The 18,361-nt window shown below is 44.6% G+C and overlaps 1 protein-coding gene and 1 long non-coding RNA gene across 2 annotated transcripts; one reads left to right on the top strand and one right to left on the bottom strand.

Annotated features, from left to right (window-relative positions):
- The first annotated feature begins 10,203 nt into the window (after positions 1 to 10,203).
- Positions 10,204 to 12,639, top strand: LOC119940999 (kinesin-like protein KIF28P). Its single transcript, XM_038761424.1, has 4 exons — positions 10,204 to 10,335; positions 10,839 to 10,993; positions 11,083 to 11,231; positions 12,621 to 12,639. The coding sequence occupies exons 1-3, from the start codon at positions 10,204 to 10,206 to the stop codon at positions 11,084 to 11,086; spliced, it is 291 nt and encodes a 96-aa protein (XP_038617352.1). The 3' UTR covers positions 11,087 to 11,231; positions 12,621 to 12,639.
- An 887-nt stretch (positions 12,640 to 13,526) lies between these two features.
- LOC119940844 lies at positions 13,527 to 18,085 on the bottom strand. Its single transcript, XR_005455054.1, has 2 exons — positions 18,042 to 18,085; positions 13,527 to 14,147 (listed from the first exon to the last, which is right to left on the bottom strand). It is a non-coding gene; the product is annotated as an uncharacterized LOC119940844 (long non-coding RNA).
- Positions 18,086 to 18,361: the final 276 nt, after the last annotated feature.

Below are 18,361 nucleotides of genomic sequence, written 5' to 3'. Positions count from 1 at the left end.
AATTTCAGTCTCCAGCCTATGAACCTTCCCCTGCTTGTGGATGGGGTCTCTGAGAGCATTGTGGGTAGGTTGAGAAGCCTGGGTCAGTCTGAAATGGCTACAAGAAGGAATCGAGGGAGAGGAATGAATGTGGGACTTTTCTGTTGGGGTTTGTGGAAAACCTTTTCTCACTGTACTGTAGTTTAAGGTTCCCAATTCCTTTGCACCCCAACAGAGACAATCCCAAGCTGTTGGACAAAATGGTAAGTGAAAGCCTCTTTCTAGGAAGATTTTCATATAAGAGGTAAGGACTCCATGGGGGACGGAAGATACACACTGTTGAGAAAAGGATGGAGGGCGAGTTTACGTTATAAATACTATGCTTGTGAAAAGGAGGGGGATTAAATTTGGGGTCATATAACTTTATTTTTGCACCAATTTCCAGGGTAGGTTAGAAACAATTAATTGTTGGAGAACTGAGTTGAAGTTACAGGTGGTGCAGGAGAGCATCTCCGGCTACTGAAGGATTTCTGTGATGGTTTCTGCATTGCTGACCTGGCAGCTGTCCCTGCAGCCTCATATTGCAGTGGGGGGAAGCAGGGACAGCTTGGTGAGAGGGAGCTGGGGAAACGGGGGTCTAGGAGGGAGGAATCTAGATTTTGACTCCTAGTAGCACTGCCACTAGGTGCCCCCTAGTGAGAGCATCACTGCAGGGGGGACAGTGGCAGTGGAGGGTGGGAAGAAAGGGAGGAGGGGATTATTGGAAAGGGGCTTCTGTTTCCCATTATTGTCTTTGTGTTCACCCTAGTTTTATTGCTTCACCTCTCTAACTCTTCCTCTGTTTTTATCCATCACCTTCCTTCTCCCTCCCCACTAGCTTCGCAACAATTCTCTTAGTCATACAGCACTTCCAAGTTCTAGGCCATGATCCCCAGACCTAACCATATGGCCCAGGTTCCTCTGGAATTCACCAGCCTGCTGACAGCCATGACAGACATTTACGACGCATTCCATGTCACCACATATGTGATCTCTCCAGGCCAGTGGAGAATATGGTAAGAGAAACGCTGTTTCAAGGAAACAGTGGATGTAAGAGAAAGAAATCGGGAAGAGGGAGAACACGTACTCTTGAAGGTAGGAGAGAGAGTTTATAAAATAAAACTTATTGACAAATGAGGGAGTCCAGATTTGGTTTATTTTTGCCCCAGGTTCTTGGATGTTGTGTGGAAACCATGGTAAATGAGTTCAAATTCTTTTCAGGGCTAAACTAAAGGAGGGAAATTTCTAGGAGTTTGTTTCACCCAGGTCTATCACTGAGGTGACCAAGGAAATACCCTGAGGGGAATCGAGGTGGGAAGGAGAGCTGAGGGGAAATCCTGTAGACCTGTGGACAGCAAGACATGCAGAGAGGAGACGAGAAGCTGACTGCCTTATAAAAAAAAAAAGATAAGTATCTCAAATTTTTCTGGTGTGGGAGGAAATTCTAATATTGTTCTGCCCCAAGAACCTTAAAAAAGGCTCTTTTGTTGTAATTAGCAGATTTTACCTCCAGTATCCTTCTCGCTAATTTATTAATCCAGGACTTTGGAGAAATAAGTGAAATAACGCTTTCCTCACAGATGATTTGCCCAATCCATTTTCAGAGGAAAAAACTTCAGTTAGTATTGCTTCTATACCTTAAAATTGAAGTCAGGGAAAGAAAGGAGATGTAAGCAGCCTAAATATAATAGCCAGTAATAGAACAGAGTGCAGGGAGAATGAAGTTTCCTAAAAAATAAATAAATAGGAAATGTAAATTAGGTCAAAAGGAACTTTAGTGTAAATTTCCACAGGAAATTTACTTTTTAATCACCATAAACATCAAATAGGATTTTCATAGTCTAAACCGCTGTGAGATTGGAGAGTTATTTCCCTTGACCATTGGTTTGGGTAACAGTTGTGAGGATTTTGATAAATATAAGAGAAATTAATAAATGAAAATTCTCTCTGAGGCAATCCTGTAATAACGCTAATCTGGACTGGATTTGGAGAAGGCTCCCCACCTGCTCTTGCCTAGGAAAGCGAAGGTGTGGCTTTGGTCTCCAACCCAGTTTGGTTTTCTTTAGAAACTGGAACTGCACACCTCACCTGCGTGCTTCAAGGAAAATGGAGATGTCAGCCTAGGGTGGGCGAGGAGGGCCAGGTAGAGAGAAGCCAGCCTGCACCCAAGGTAAGAGAGGAGGAGAGAGGAGGAGAGAATTTCACATGAGGGATCGCTGGATTCACTTCCTTTAAGAGGAGGGAAAATTGGGAGAATGGTCTGGTTTTATAATCTCTTCAATTCAGTAGTATTTATTATGCACCCATGTTATGTAGCGTGCTCTTCTGAGTGGTAGGAAGAGCACAATGGAAGTTAAAGACATGTTTACTGGCCTGGAAGAGCTGGTAACAATTAAAATTATGGCTCTGTGCAAAATTCTGAAAAGCACCTTAAGGGCATGGAATGAGAAATTTTTTCTATTTTCTTTCGATTCAGAAATACCTAGGACGTAACTAAGGCCAATAGAAGTTACATTTAGTCAAATCACTGTTTTGGAGGCTTTTTACAAAATGGCATTCTATAATAGAAGTCTTGGTTCAGGACAAACTGGGCTATTTATACCTGGAACTTCACTGTAATACACTACTTGAGGGGATTAGCCCAACATAGTTATATTTTCTCTCCTAGTTCCTTTCCCTTTCTCTAGATGATGGTCAGTAATCATGAAGTGTCAAAATGAAATAGGCCACCCACACCAATTCAGGATTGTGTTCCACTACCTGAACAGTAATGGGGTAAAATGGAGAAAAATTGCCCTGCTAAATCTGGATCACCATGGTGTGGAGATAATGATGAAGGGTTTTTAATTTACCCAGGAAAAGACTGGAACCAAAATGAAAAGAATTCAACTGGCTCAGCTCTTCATTGGAAAAATGAAGTAATGAAGACGAGGAAAATGAGGATCAAGTTGAGGAAAACTGCAAGAGATGGATAAAGAGAAACTCTTTTAGCGTCGACTCAATTTCCCAGGAGTTCGTAAGAGTTACACCCTTGATCTTTATGACCGGCAACAAGGAAACACAAAACAGTAATATCTGAGGCTAAAAAGGAGGCATTTCCTAAAATTTCCAAGATAGCCAATTGCAAAACGCTTCACAAGCCTTTAAGACTTGGGGCAGGAGTGAAGAAGCTTACCTTCAAATTTCATTGAAACTAACCTCCATTTTCCTGCAAGAATGTTTGAAGTGTAAAAAAAGGAAATAATTTGCTTCTTTCAGCATTGCCTTCTTCATTCTCTGCTGGGTCTTGTCAGCCAAACTCCTAAACAGAGCTCAGAGAATGTTTGAGGGTAATACGAGACCCTTGCTTCATGCGAAGTCTCCCGTGGGTTTAACACCAAACTCCTGTAGAGAACAGGGAGAATGTTAGAGTTGAAAAGGGAGAGATGTGCTTTATGCAATATCTCTACTTCTTAATTTTCTTCCTGGTCTTCAAGATCGGACTCCGGGAGCCATCAGAGGTAAGATCTGAGAGGGAAGATGAGAAGTTTGCTTCGTGCAGTATGCGCTTCATTAATTGTCTTCACGGTCTTTAAGGCCTAACTCCTTGAACAAGTGGAGAGAATATCTGAGGATGAAAAGTGGAGATTAGCTTCATGCAATATCTCCTTAATTCTCTCTTGAGTCTTTAAGGCCAAACTCCCAGAGAGAGCACAGAGAATGTTTGGAAATGAAAAGGAGAAACCTGCTTTATGCAATATCTCCCCCTTAATACTCCCTTGGGTCTTTAAGGCCTAACTCTTTGAGCAGGGAGTATGTTTGAAATGAAAAGGAGAGATCTGCTTCATGCATTATCGCCTTAATTCTCTCGAGTCTATAAGGCCTAAGTCATAGAAGAGAGAACGAGGTAAAGAAGGAAAGATTTGCTTCATGCGGTATCTCTCCTTCATAATCCTCTCTTGGGTCTTTAAGGCCTAACTCTTTGACTGAGCAGGGAGTATGTTTGAACATAAAAAGGAGAGATTTGCTACATGCAATCTCATCTTAGTTCTCTCTTGGGCCTTTAAGGCGCTACTCCTTGAGAGAGCAGAGAGGACAAGGTGAAGAAGGAAAGATTTGCTTCATGCGGTATCTCTCCTTCGTAATTCTCTCCTGGGTCTTTAAGGCCAAACTCCCTGAGAGAGCAGAGTGAATGTTTGAAAGTGAAAAGCAGAAAACTGCTTCATGCAATATCTGCACCCGTAATACTCTCTTGGGTCCTTAAGGCCTAACTCTTTGAGCAGGGAGTATGTTTGAAATGAAAAGGAGAGATCTGCTTCATGCAATATCTTCTTCGTAGTTCTCTCTTGGGCCTTTAAGGCCCAACTCCTTGAGAGAGCAGAGAGAACGAGGTGAAAAAGGAGAGATTTGCCTCATGCAGTAGCTCTCCATCATAATTCTCTCCTGCATCTCTGAGGCCAAACTCCCTGAGAGAGCAGAGTGAATGTTCGATAGTGAAAAGGAGAAAACTGCTTCATGCAATATCTCCTCCTTATTCTCTCTTGGGTCTTTAAGGCCTAACTCTTTGAATGAGCAGGGAGTACGTTTGAATATAAAAGGAGAGATTTGCTTCATGCAATATCTCCTCCTTAATTCTTTCCTGGGCCTTTAAGGCCCAACTCCTTGAGAGAGCAGAGAGGACAGGGTGAAGAAGGAAAGATTTGCTTCATGCGGTATCTCTCCTTCGTAATTCTCTCCTGGGCCTTTAAGGCCAAACCCCCTGGGAGAATAGAGTGAATGCTAGAGAATGAAAAGGCGAAACCTGCCTTATGCAATATCTCCCCATTAATTCTCTCTTGGGTCTTTAAGGCCTAACTCTTTAAATGAGCAGGGAGTACTTTTGAATATGAAAAGGAGAGATTTGCTTCATGCAGTATCTCCTTCATAATTCTCTCTTGGGCCTTTATGGCCAAACTCCTTGAGAGAGCAGAGAGAACAAGGTGAAAAAGGAGAGATTTGCTTCATGCAATAGGTCTCCATCATAACTCTCTCCTGGGTCTCAAAGGCCAAACTCCCTGAGAGAGCAGAGTGAATGTTTGAAATTGAAAAGAAGAAACCTGCCTCATGCAAAATCTCCTCCTTAATTCTCTCTTGGGTCTTTAAGGCCTAACTCCTTGAGGGCGCAGAGCACATATTTGAGGATGCAATGCAGATATTTGCTTTATGCAATATCATCTTCTCATTTCTCTCTTAGGTCTTCCCAACGGCCTAATTCTTTGAGAGCCAGGAGAATGTTTTGAGGTGAAAAAAGAGAGATTTGCTTCATGCAGTATCTCTTTCTGGAATTATCTCCTGTTGCTTTAAGGCCAAATTCCCTGTGAACAAAATGAATGTTTGAAAATGAAAAGGAGAAACATGCTTCATGCAATTTCTCCTCCTTAATTCTCTCTTAGGTCTTTCAGTCCTAACTCCTTGAGGGAACAGAGCGAATGTTTTAGGTGAAGAAGGAAAGATTTGCTTCATGCAATATCTCTCCTTTGTAATGGTCTCCTGGGTCTTTAGAGCCAAACTCCAAGAGAGAGCAAAGGATTGAAGAGGTAAAGGAGAAATTTGCTTTATAATTGTCTCCTGGGTCTTTAAGGCCTAATACGTTGAGAGAAGATGAAGGATTTTTGAGATGGAAAAAGAAAGATTTGCTTCATGCAATTCATTCATTCAATGGCATTTATTGAGCACTCATTCTGTACTGATTCTCCTCTGGGTCTACAAGGCCTAACTCCGTGAGTGATCAGAGAGAATATTTGAGAGGGAAAAGGAGACTTTTGCTTCAAGCAATATGCACTTCCTTACTGTCTCCTGGGTCTTTAAGGCCTAATTTCCTTGGGAGAGGAAAGAGACTACTTCGTGGGGAAAAGGAGAAATTTGCTTCATGCCCTATATTTCCTTTGTAATTTTCTGCTGGGTCTTCAAGGCTTGGCTGCATGAGCCAATTTGAAACACACAAAAGTCTCCATGCTAGTTGGCCTAAAATACCTCTGAAAGAGTTTTCCCCTTTTATCCTCTCACACTACCTGCTGGGGACAAATGTCGTCCCTGGGCCTCTGGGACAGCAAAACAGGTATGAGAGGAGGCACCCTCACCCTCAGAGGTCAGGTTGCGGAGAATGTTTGGCATTTTAATATCTTGCCGGGAAGGCCTGGGCCATGACCCGGATGTAGCTACTCTCGTCAGAGCAATAAATGTTAAGTAAGTCTTTGTGCTGGACAGAAAGTTAGAAAAAATGTGTTCAGATTGTAACTCATGATCGTTAAAACTAGCTGCTCGTGTATACATATGGTAGAGAATTTGACAATCTGCCCTAACCCTCTGCAGTGCCAGCTTTGATGTAGAAAGCCCTCTGGAATGATTGGTGACGACAGTCCCAGTCACTACCTTTGGTCTTTATGGCCCAAACTGTGGGAGAGGGAAAAGTGGGCTTTGCTTCATTTAAAAGCCTAGCGTAATGTCCTGCAGCTTCCCAGGATGATCTCCACCCTGGGTATTCCAGGCTGGATGGAGAAAGCAGGGTCACAACCTATCTTCATGGCTGTGAGGGAGAGAGAAGAAAAATTGTGTAGAGATTTACAGGACTGCAAAATTCTGTAAGCAACATGGCAGTCAGCTCACTATTTTAATGGCTCATGCACAGCCCAGAGGTAAATGTTTTTCCTTCTTTCCTAATTGTGTTTAACCAGAACAAAAAGAATTTTTCTTTCTCCAATCAATGTTCAATGGAAGAATCCTTTCATCTGATTCAGTTCCAATCAAACTCAACACCTGCATTCATTAAATCCATATTCCTTCAAAAACCAATAAAATAGTTAAAATAAATAAATAAATGTCAAAAATCCTAGGTAACCCAAAACACAATAAAATAGTTTAAATTTAAAATAAATGGTTAAAAGTTGACATATAAAGAAAGGCATTGTTGACCTTTTAACACATATAAAGATTGCCATCATTGACATATAATCATCACATATAATCCACTTTTCCATTGAATATAGATACGTGGAAATTTTTTTGGGAGAAATAGTTCTCTCTAGATTTTGCATTTGGAAAAAAAAAGAAGGGAAACTTTATCTCCACTGGTTTGGCCATTATTAGCTTAATTGGTTAGAGTGAGCAAGAAGAATGTATCCCAACAGTCCTATTTATTCCACTGGAAAAGTCAGCATACTAATGTCATCGCAATCAGCGCTCTGCATTGACTTTATCTGACAACACTTGTTCTTTGTTGAGAAAACTTTGACCTCTCTTTCTTTAACATTGCACATGTAGTATACTGTCTTAACAGCCCTGAATGTCTAGAGGTTTAGTCCATGGAACAGGAGGAGTTTGTCACCCTGAGCTCAGTCTTGCCCACCCGGGGCAGCGAGCACCAGGCCACGATGCAGAGAAGCGGTAAGCGGTCTGCCCCAGGGACTGCAGAGTGGGCCGCTGGCGGCGGCTGAACAGAGGTACGAGGGAATGGGAGAGAAGATGGTCCCGAGGTCCGCGCTATCGTGTTATCCTTGGGATGGGAAGAGTCAGCCAGGTATTGTCCCTTACTGCGGCTTTTCCAGTTCAGCATTTGGGGAAAAGACATTTGTTGCCTCCGGCAGGAGAATATCTTAGGCCTTCCTGTGTCCGGGAAGAATGAGATGAAGTTACCGGTGGAAGAATAGAGCGTCCCTGGCTAGTGAAGGACGAGGTGGTTTTGTCTCTGTTGCTGGCCTGGCAGCTGTCCCTGCAGCCCCATTTTGCAGGGGGGAAGCGGGGGCAGCCCGGTGAGGGGGGAGCAGGGCAACCGAATGCGAGGAGGTGGGGCTGAAGGACTGAACACCTTAAGCCGCACTGCCACTAGGTGCCCCCTGATTGTCAATGGGAGCACAGTGGGAGCACCCATGCAGGGGGGACAGTGGCAGTGCAGGGAGGGAGGAAAAAGGGCTATTATTGGTTTCCTTCTGGGTCTCCCTTCCTGGCTATTTTCCCTTCCCTCTTTGCCTCCCGTTTTTTTTTTTTTTGCCGTCCTAGACCACAGCCCTCCTACCGACCTGCTCTGGAATTCATCGCCAGCCTGCCGGCAGCCATCCCAGAACTCACCTGAATCATCATTCTTCAGCACCCCAACCAAGGACCACTGCAGCCCCTTCCCCAGGATGTTCTCTGGGGCCTCCAGCTGTCTCTAACCGTTGCCAGCACCTCTGACCCACTGCCCACACAGCACACATGCACAGACACACACACACACACACACACACACACACTTCTGCATGCCGTCTCTCTCTCTCTCTCTCTCTCTCTCTCTGTCTCTTCTTCTTCTCCACTCCTCCCCCAGGAATAATAAAAATGTGTTAATTTCAGTCTCCAGCCTATGGACCTTCCCCTGCTTGTGGATGGGGTCTCTGAGAGCACTGTGGGTAAGTTGAGAAGCCTGGGTCGGTCTGAAATGGCTAGAAGAAGGAATCGAGGGAGAGGAATGAATCTGGGACTTTTCTGTTGGGGTTTGTGGAAAACCATTGCTTACTGTACTGTAGTTTAAGGTTCCCAATTCCTTTGCACCCCAACAGAGACAATCCCAAGCCATTGGACAAAATGGTAAGCGAAACCTTCTTTCTAGGAAGATTTTCATGTAAGAGGTAAGGACTGCATGGGGGAGGGAAGATACACGCTGTTGAGAAAAGGATGGAGGGTGAGTTTACGTTATAAATACTATGCTTGTGAAAAGGAGGGGGATTAAATTTGCGGTCATATAACTTTATTTTTGCACCAATTTCCTGGGTAGGTTTTAAAAACAATTAATTGTTGGAGAACTGAGTTGAAGTTACAGGTGGTGCAGGAGAGCATCTCCGGTACTGAAGGATTTCTGTGATGGTTTCTGCATTGCTGGTCTGGCCGCTGTCCCTGCGGCCCCATATTGCAGTGGGGGAAGCAGGGACAGATTGGTGAGAGGGAGCCGGGGAAGCTGGGGGCTAAGAGGGAGGAATTTAGGTTTTTACCCCTAGTAGCACTGCCAGTCGGTGCCCCCCAGTGAGAGCATCACTGCAGGGGGGACGGTGGCAGTGGAGGGTGGGAAGAAAGGGAGGAGGGGATTTTGGGGGGGGCTTCTGTTCCCCCCTCTTTATCCCTTTCTGTCCACCCTAGTTTTATTGCCTCACCTCTTTAACTCTTCCTCTGTTTTTATCCATCCCCTTCACCTTCCACCCGGTGCAGCTAACACCAGGCCCCGACGCGGAGAAGCGGTAAGCCAGGGACTGCTGAACAGAGGTATGTGGGAGTGGGAGAGAAGATGGTCCCAAAGGCCGTGCTCTTGTGATATCATTGGGATGGTCTTGGGGACAGGAGAGTCAGCCATGCACGGTCACACCTGCTGAGGCTTTTCCACTTCAGCATCTGTGGGGAGGACATTTGTTCCCTCCGGCAGGAGACTATTGTCGGCCTTCCTGTGTCCAGGAAGAGTGAGATGAAGTGACAGGCGGAAGAAGAGAGCGTCCGTGGCTAGCGAAGGACGAGGCATGTGATTGTGTCTGCGTTGCTGACCTGGCAGCTGTCCCTGCAGCCCCGTATTGCAGGGGGGGAAGCGGGACAGCCTGGTGAGGGGGAGCAGGGAAACTGGGTGCGAAGAGGTGGGGCTGGAGGTCTGAACACCTAAGCAGCACGGCCACTATGTGCCCTCTGATTCTCAATGGGATCACCCTTGCAGGGGGGACAGTGGCTGTGCAGGGAGGGAGGAAAAGGGGTATTACTGGCTTCCTCCCGGGTCTCCCTTCCTGGCTATTTTCCCTTCCTCTCTTTGCCTCCTCTGTATTTGCATCCTAGACCACAGCCCCCCAAACGGCCTGCTCTGGAATTCATCGCCTGCCTATGGACAGCCATCCCAGGACACGCCTGATTTATCATTCTTCTGCCCCTCAGCCAAGACCACTCCAGCCCCTCCCCCAGGAGGCCCCTGAGGCCTCCAGCTGTCCTTAACCTTCTCCAGCCCTCTCTACCCCCGCCCCCCCCCCCACCACCCAGCGCACACACACACATTCCCAGGGAATTAATAACAATGTATTAACTTCCGTCTCTAGCCCGTGGACCTTCCCTTGTTTGTGGATGGGGTCTTTGAGAGCACTGTGGGTAAGTTGAAAAGACTGGGTCCGTCTGAAGCGTTTAAGTGTTTTAGTTTAAGGTGCTACTCCTGCAGATGTGCAAGAAGCCTTAATGGGACTGTATCTCTTTCATGCTCCGGAGGGCTGCCCTGAACTAAACTGTGTTCAGCCTGACCTTTCAGTCACACCCGAAGGCCACAACTCAGTAGACAACCGGAAAACAAGTGCAAGTGATGATCATCAGGTTAGTGCACTGAAATGATGAACTTGATAATTCCCTGTGTAACTTGTTTTTTAAAGGGTCCTATTTGCTTTTGAGAAATACCAGTTATTAGTTTTTAGTTTTTCCTCTGGGGTTTGTCTGTTTCTAAGTGTTTTATCTCCTGTCTGCTTTCACAGTCTTTACTTGTGCCCTAACCCTATTCCCTTTTGCCTTCCTAAAACACTGGCTGTCACTTCATTGCTGAGTCTTCCTCTCTGTTCTTCTGCATCCTCTAGGAATCACCTTATCTCTCAAGTGTTTAATATCAAATGCCTACTGAGTGCAGAGTGCTAGACTATTGATTTCAACTCCTCTGTGTCCTTCGCATGCTTTGCGTACTCCTTCAGTGTCCAAGAGATTCAATCCTTCCTATTTAATATATCCTACTCCCCACGGACGTCTCCCAGTAAAGGCATCTAGATTAACACAGTTGGAAGAAAAATTTGACAGCTAAGGACCTTTTTCATGCTGGGAATATTTTGCAGACTCCCGCACATGAACTACCAGAACTTCACCTGAAACTGTTGAAGTTGGAACAGGAGAGTGAACGGCTGAGGAATACTGACGGAGCTCTCAGGGAAGAAAATATGCTTCTCAAGGATCGGCTGAAGACGTCTGGCATAAGACAACAAAAAATTGAGTGAGCTGATTGCCAGTTGTGTGCTGGGTTTTTTTGAGTCTCAGCAATTCAAGAACCCTTTAGTAATCTCTCTTTTCCTTCAACTTCAGATAACACGCTAGCAAAGGCACTGGATAAATTAAAGCTGTGTACTCTCCGGGCCAGCTATGATGCTGAAATTTGCCAAGGCTTTGAAAATCTTCTACCAGAGCATGAACAAAGTGAAGGGGCAGTGCCTGAAGATGAGACACACGCACCTGTATGTAGCATGGAATTCCAAATGGTATCTAGGCAGCATCTTAGTCCTTGATATTTTTGTATTTCTTGACTAAGTCAGGGTTCTGAAATGGATTAACTATAATTGACCTTGCTTTTATATAAGAATCATAATAATAGTAATAATAATTATAACGGCATTTGTTAAGCTCTTACTATGGGCCGAGCACATCTACTATCTACTAGGCCATGCTGCTTCTCAGTGTTTCAGGCATATTAATAAATGGAATAGAAAGGATAAGATGAAGGAGAGGAAAATGCATTAAAAGGATGAAAATCGTGTCCTTAATTAAGGTAGGAAGAAATCAACAAGATAGATCAGGAGGGACTGATTTCCCCCAAAAATGCCCTTTGTGAGTTGGAGTTCTACCAGAAGCCTAGCCAAAGGCCAGTGCTTAGGAACTCTAATATACAGGAAGTGCCAGTCCTTTCTGTTACCTTTGGGCAGCACTGGCTGTTGTGCTCCCCGACTATTTACAATATCAGATAACCCCTGGGTCATTCTGCAGCGAGTTTTCTAAAGTTCCTGGCACCTTCCAAGACCCATACTTGCCTGCTGTGTAACCTTTGTCAAGTCACTTCACTTTTCTGTGCCTCAGTTACCTCATAAAATGGGGATTAAGACTGTGAGCGCTATGTGGGACAGGGACTGTATCCAACCCAGTTATCTTGTATCTACCCATGCACTCAGTACAGTCCTGGCACATGGTATGCACTGTACAGATACCACAATATATAACATCAATATGTATAGAGCCCTATTTTAGGGACTTTGGAGAGAGAACAGTGCACGTAATCCTGCCTACGAGGAACAGGTACTGTGAGCACCCCCAGGCAGCAATTTCTTTAGAAAGACTTGGGCTTCAGCCAAATTAAGGAAGGGAGGGATCTCCAAAGACAGTGGAAGATGGACAAGAGAGGCACTACCTGCTTATTCAGGCAAGCAAGACAAGTTGAAGTCATTTCAAATAAGTGGTAATAAGAGAAAACCCAGTCAGTTAAACTGTTTCCAAGGTAAAGATGGTAATACAGTCTTATTCCAGCAGTATTTCAGACCATAAATTCCGAGTTCGATTTAAGAGCACTAGGCTGCTGAAAAGAAATGCTGAAGGGTGTCAATTCTGATGATTTTTAGAGATGGGAACACTAGCAAAAACACAGTACGGTACTTGTCCAGAATCATAACACAAAATTATGATGCTACCCTCTTAGTAGTTGCTTGACGTAGTGCAATCAAAGCAAGACATTCCTAAGTGTATGCTATTGATTGTTATGTAATGCCTCAGATCGCTTCCCATTGTGACTCATGAAAAAGAACATATTTAATATAATCTACTGCTGTCAATTATTACCTGTGTGTATTGTTTTTCAGGAGGATGACAACCAGTTGCATCTTTTAATGAAAGACAGGCACAAATGCTCAAGGACTTTGAGCAACTACTAGATTCCAGTCCCTGGAAGCTGCAAAATGATGTTGCTCTTATAATTCAAAAGAAGAGAGAAAATTCAGTGCCTGGAAAATGTTCAGGCTCTACTTTCCTGGAACATCACTGAAGGTTATTAAGCAAATTATTTTGTATAGTTCAAAAACATTTTCAAGCCCCCTTACTTTCTCTTTGTATACCTGTCACACTGAATTGGGAACTTCAAAGTTCTGTAAAGATAATGTATTTCAAGACTTACGCTGTAAATTCATCCTTGTTAACTGTGTAACACAAATGAAAGGGGCCTGGGTTTATTTGAGCTCGGTGTCCCTGTGTGATGTGGAAGTTTAGGACTACAAGTAAACTGAGGCTTGGAACTGCTTTCCCTGCGAAGGGGGCAAAATGTGCTCTAGTCAGTGGCTTTGAGAACTAACTAACCTGATCAATTTCTGGATCTTGAGTTCTGAAGGTATTTCAGTTTCATCAACTCCTACCAATGCCTGTTGATTCTTAAAAGCAAAATGCCTTCCTAGGAGGAAGGATTCAAACTCTCATAGTAGGGAGCTGGGTGGAACTGCCAGGAATTTGGTTTTGATTCAAAAAGGGAAAAACCTAAGGGTACTACAAGGGAAGACGAGGTGAAGGGTGCTGGGGGTCAGCATGCTTCCCTGCCGACCCCGGTATTCCGAGACAATGTAGAGGGGCTTGGGGTTAAAGAGTGACAGCAGTGAAAAAGCAGTTTGAGTCCCTGGTGCATTGCCAAGGTGATGATGAATGAGTAAATGTCACTCACCAACCAGGCAGGCCTTAACCACACAGAATATTCATATATTCAGTAAATGAACTAAGACATCTGATCGGCAACTCTTTATTGAATTCTCAAGCAATGACTCCAAAACCCCCAAGTCCCATTAATCCAGCTCTTGAGAGAACTATCCGAGGAACAAGGCAGCATGTAATAATAACTATCCACAAGTGCAGTGTTACAAAGCTAAGGCACAGTCAAGAGGCAGAGCAAAGTATTGGTGAGGAGGTGGTTCTTAGGGCAAGGTAAATTAACCCACTTCTCCCTCTACAAGTAGACTGTTTCAGTTGTGCAATCGCTGATATATACCCCTCACTTTGTCTTGCCATCTCACTACCACTTATTTAGAGCAAATTATCATGGTTTGGGGAAAAAAAATCTCAGTAAGTGTAATCCTTTCCACAATCAAGATTTGAAATTTGTTAGTGCAAACTAGCCAGTGTATTTACCATTGAATCTCAGATTTAATGTAAACATTTTAGACTTTTCATACTCTCCCTTCTTCCGGCAATTCAAAATCAAATGCAGGGCTAATTCATGCAATTTTTTTTAACACCCCTGGAATAAATTTAAATGTTTACATCTGACACTAAATTCAATGCTATGTTTGTTGAGTCTGTCCAGCAGTTTGTTTTTGGAAAAAGCAGCTCCTGGAGTAAAAACACCACCCCTGGAAAACATAAGAATTAGTAAATTACAGAGCAGAAAGAAATGCAGAAAAATACTCAGTGAAACCCTAGGTTTCAGGAGCATCCTGCCTGTGATTTCCACTGGACCTGAGTTGTAACAGACTCAAGGCAATTTTTACTGCCCTCAAAAATATAGTTTCTCTCTAACACAGTTATTTAAATAAGCATGTACCTGCACGCTCAAGAGAACTGATGCCAAGGTACCATAGCATAGTCAAGTTTACAGAGTTTTTGCTTACTTAGTAGCCCCTACCTTTTCCCATATTTACTACCGTTGTTCTAATAGATGACATGCCATAAGAAACTTGAGCATTAGTACCTTGAAGTATTACGATAGCTTTCCATCCGTAGAGTCACAGTTAAGTCAAGGCTAGAAGAACAAGTGCTTTGCACATAGCGCTTAACAAATTCCATTATTATTATTATTATTATTATTAATAAAAACAATATTCCAGTTGTGGGTAACAGTCTGAGTTATTTGGAAAAAAACTAAACAATTTCTTCATTTACAGGCCCTAGATTCTACGGAAAAATCACCAACTACTGTAAAAGGAAATTATTAAACCATCTCGATCTTAAAGTCAAGTTGTTCTTAGCAAAACTGGCATTTTTATAGTCGGTTTCACATCTGAGTGATCTACTTCAATGCCGATAATCCACAAATGCTGAAGATTCACACGTGATCAATTCTAGAAAAAAACAAAAAACCCAAAAGAATGTAAAAAGAATCACGATGTTATGTCCCTGGTTATTATGGACTTCAGCTGCAACAGAGAAATGGCTGTTTCTGAGGCTGCCTCAATCATCTAGGGAAACCAAGAGAGGCAGTGTCAGAAACCACTTGCTCTACAGTGAATACAATTGTGTTTTCTCCCCAAGACTGTGCCTACTTTTCAGAAGCTAGCACACTTACAAATAGCACTGTGGTATCACAAAAGCATATATTAGCTCCACCAGTACATTCTAGTTCCAGCTCTGCCGCTGGCTAGCTGCACAACCTAGGACAAGCCACTCAATCTCCCTGGGCCTCGGTTTCCTTATCTGTACAATTTTTTCATTCAATCGTATTTATTGAGTGCTTACAATGCAGGTAAGATACCTGCTCTTTCTTGTATATCTAATATATATACACATATATATAAGGTCTATAGGGTAGAGCTACTCCTCCATATTTTTTCCCAAGTGCTCAAAGAAATTATGCCATTGTAAAATGTACTCTAAGAAAAATAGCTGTTCTTTAATGGGATTTAAGTGCATACTATATGCCAGGGACTTTATTAAGTGCTAGGTAGATACAAGATAATCAGATAGGACAGTCCGTCACAGTGTTAAGCCCCATTATACAGATGAGGCAGCTGAGGCCCAGAGAAGTTAAGTAACTTGTCCAAGGTCATGTAGCAGACAAGTGGTAGAGTCAGGATCAGAACCCAGGTCTTCCTGACTTCCAGGCCCGGGCTCTACGCGCTAGGCCGTGCTGCTTCTCAGTGGTATAGTAATATAAACAAGCTGAGCAGAAAGGAAAAGATGAGGGAGAGGAAAATTCATTAAAGAGATAAAAAAATCATGTCCTTATGTAGGAAAAAATAAAAAAGATATATCAGAAGGGCCCCATTTCCCCTAAAACTGCCCTTTTGGGGTTGTAGTTCTGCCAGAAGCCTAGCCAAAGCCCTGTGTTTAGAAGGAAGTACCAGTCCTTTCTATTACCAGAGGGTAGAGCTGATTGTTGTATTCTCCCACTCTTTACAAAATCAGACAGCACCTGGATCATCCTGCATCCAGACCCATGCTTGCTGGCTGTGTGACCTTGGGCAAGTCACTTCACTTCTGTGCCTCAGTGATCTCATCTGTAAAATGGGGATTAAAAGTGTGAGCCGTATGTGAGAGAGGGACTTTATCCAATCTTTATCCACTTAATACAGAGCCTGGCACATGGTAAACTCTTAACAAATACCACAATATATATCATCAATAATGATAATAATAAGAATGGTATTTAAGTGCTTACTATGTCCCAAGCACTGTACTAAGCACTAGGGAAGAAACGAGGTAATCAGGTTGTCCCACGTGGGGCTCACGGTCTTAATCCTCATTTTACAGATGAGGTAACTGAGGCACAGAGAAGTTAAGTTGCTTGCCGAGGGTTACACAGCAGACAAATGGTGGAGCTGGGATGATAATTATTATAATGATGGCATTTGTTAAGCGCTTACTTTGTGCAAAGCAGTGTTCTAAGTGGTGAGGAGGTTACAAGGTGATCAGGTTGTCCCACGGGGGGCTCACAGTCTTCATCCAAATTTTCCAGATGAGGGAACTAAGGCACAGAGAAGTTAAATGACTTGCCCAAAGTCACAGAGCTGACAGTTGGCGAAGCCAGGATTTGAACCCATGACCTCGGACTCCGAAGCCCGTGCTCTTTCCACTGAGCCACGCTGCTTCTCTTGAGCCATGCTGATTAGAACCACATCTTCTGACTCCCAAGTCTGGGCTCTCTCCACTAAGCCACACTACTTCTCAGTATTTATAGAGCCCTGTCTTTGGCACCTTGAGAGGGAACAGTACCAGCAACCCTGTCTAAAAGCAGCAGATACTTTGAGCATTCCAACCCAGCCATTTATTTAGAAAGGAAAGGCTTTAGCCCAATCAGGAAAGGGAGGGATTTCCAAAGACAATGGAAGATGGGCGAGAGAGATACCAACTGCTTAGCCAAGCAAACAACGTAAATCTTCCTAATTTCAAATAAATACTGATAAGAAGAAACCCAGTCAAACTGTCTCCAAGATAGGCACTTATTCCAGCAATAGCTCAGATCATAAATCCCAAGTTTGATCTAAGAGTTCTAGGCTTCTGAAAAAAAATGCTTAAAGGTAGCAGTTATGGTGATTTTTATGGATGGGAAATCTAGTAAAAACAAAATAAGGTGCTTGTCCAGGATAATAACAATAATAACCATCATCATCATCATGGCATTTATTAATTCATTCAATCGTATTTCTTGAGCACTTACTGTGTGCAAAGCACTGTACTAAGCGCTTGGGAAAGACAGTCGGCAACATATAGAGACGGTTCCTACCCAACGGCGGGCTCACAGTCTAGAAGGAGGAGACGGACAACAAAACAAAATGTATTAACAAAATAAAAGAAATAGAATAAATATGTGCTAGTAAAATAGAGTAATAAATATGTACAAACATATATACAGGTGATGGGAGGGGAAAGAGGTAAGGCGGGGGGGTGAGGAGGGGGAGAAGGTGGAGAGGAAGGAGGGGGCTCAGTCTGGGAAGGCCTCCTGGAGGAGGTGAGCTTTGAAGGGAGGAAGAGAGCTAGCTTGGCGGATGTGCGGAGGGAGGGCATTCCAGGCCAGGGGGAGGAGGTGGGCTGCTTACTACGTGCAAAGCACTGTTCTAAGCGCTGGCGAGGTTACAAGGTGATCAGGTCGTCCCACGGGGAGCGGCTCACTGTCTTAATCCCCATTTTACAGATGAAGTAACTGACGCCCAGAGAAGCGAAGCGACTTGCCCCAAGTCACACAGCTGACAGTTGGCGGAGCCGGGATTTGAACCCCTGACCTCCGGCTCCAAAGCCCGCGCTCTTTCCACTGAGCCACGGTGCTTCCTCGCGGCATCGGCTCCACAAACCTCGCCCACGCAGAATTTAGTCCTGGCGCGAGAAGTCCCCCAAATCTGGGAAGCCTGCAAAACAGCCCTCTGGATCCCCAGGGGGGCTTCAGCAGGTTCTGGATCCCGGGGGGCTGGGGCACCGGAGAACCCCGGAGGTGCCTGGACCCCTGAAGACGGGAACCACCGGCCCCCGGTCTCTGAAGCCCCGGGGCCTCAGGAGGCCCACGGTGGCAGGCGGTAAGGCGGGCGGGGCCTCACCCGGGTGGCCGTGAAGACAATGATGTGCTGCACGCCTCTCCACGGTGTCAGCATCAAGGCCATCATGCCGGCAGCCATAGGTCCCCGCCGGTGTGGCCCTCCGTGCGGCCCGTCTCCTTCTGCAGGTCCCCGTCGGTGGTCACCTGGTGCCACTGCTGTGGGGACTTGGGGGCGTTGCAATGCAGGCCCCGCTTTTGGGCTCGCTTCGGCAGCCGTTGCTCCGCGCGCCTGGCAGCGCACGGCTTCGTGCCCGGCCGGCCCCTCCTCCTCCTCATCAAGCGTATTTATTGAGCGCTTACTGTGTGCAGAGCACTGGACTA

The sequence above is a fragment of the Tachyglossus aculeatus genome, chromosome 19, assembly GCF_015852505.1.
Source record: "Tachyglossus aculeatus isolate mTacAcu1 chromosome 19, mTacAcu1.pri, whole genome shotgun sequence".
NCBI lineage: Eukaryota > Metazoa > Chordata > Mammalia > Monotremata > Tachyglossidae > Tachyglossus > Tachyglossus aculeatus.
Note: the sequence above shows the minus strand (reverse complement) of the source record. Positions and strands in the feature narration are given on the sequence as shown.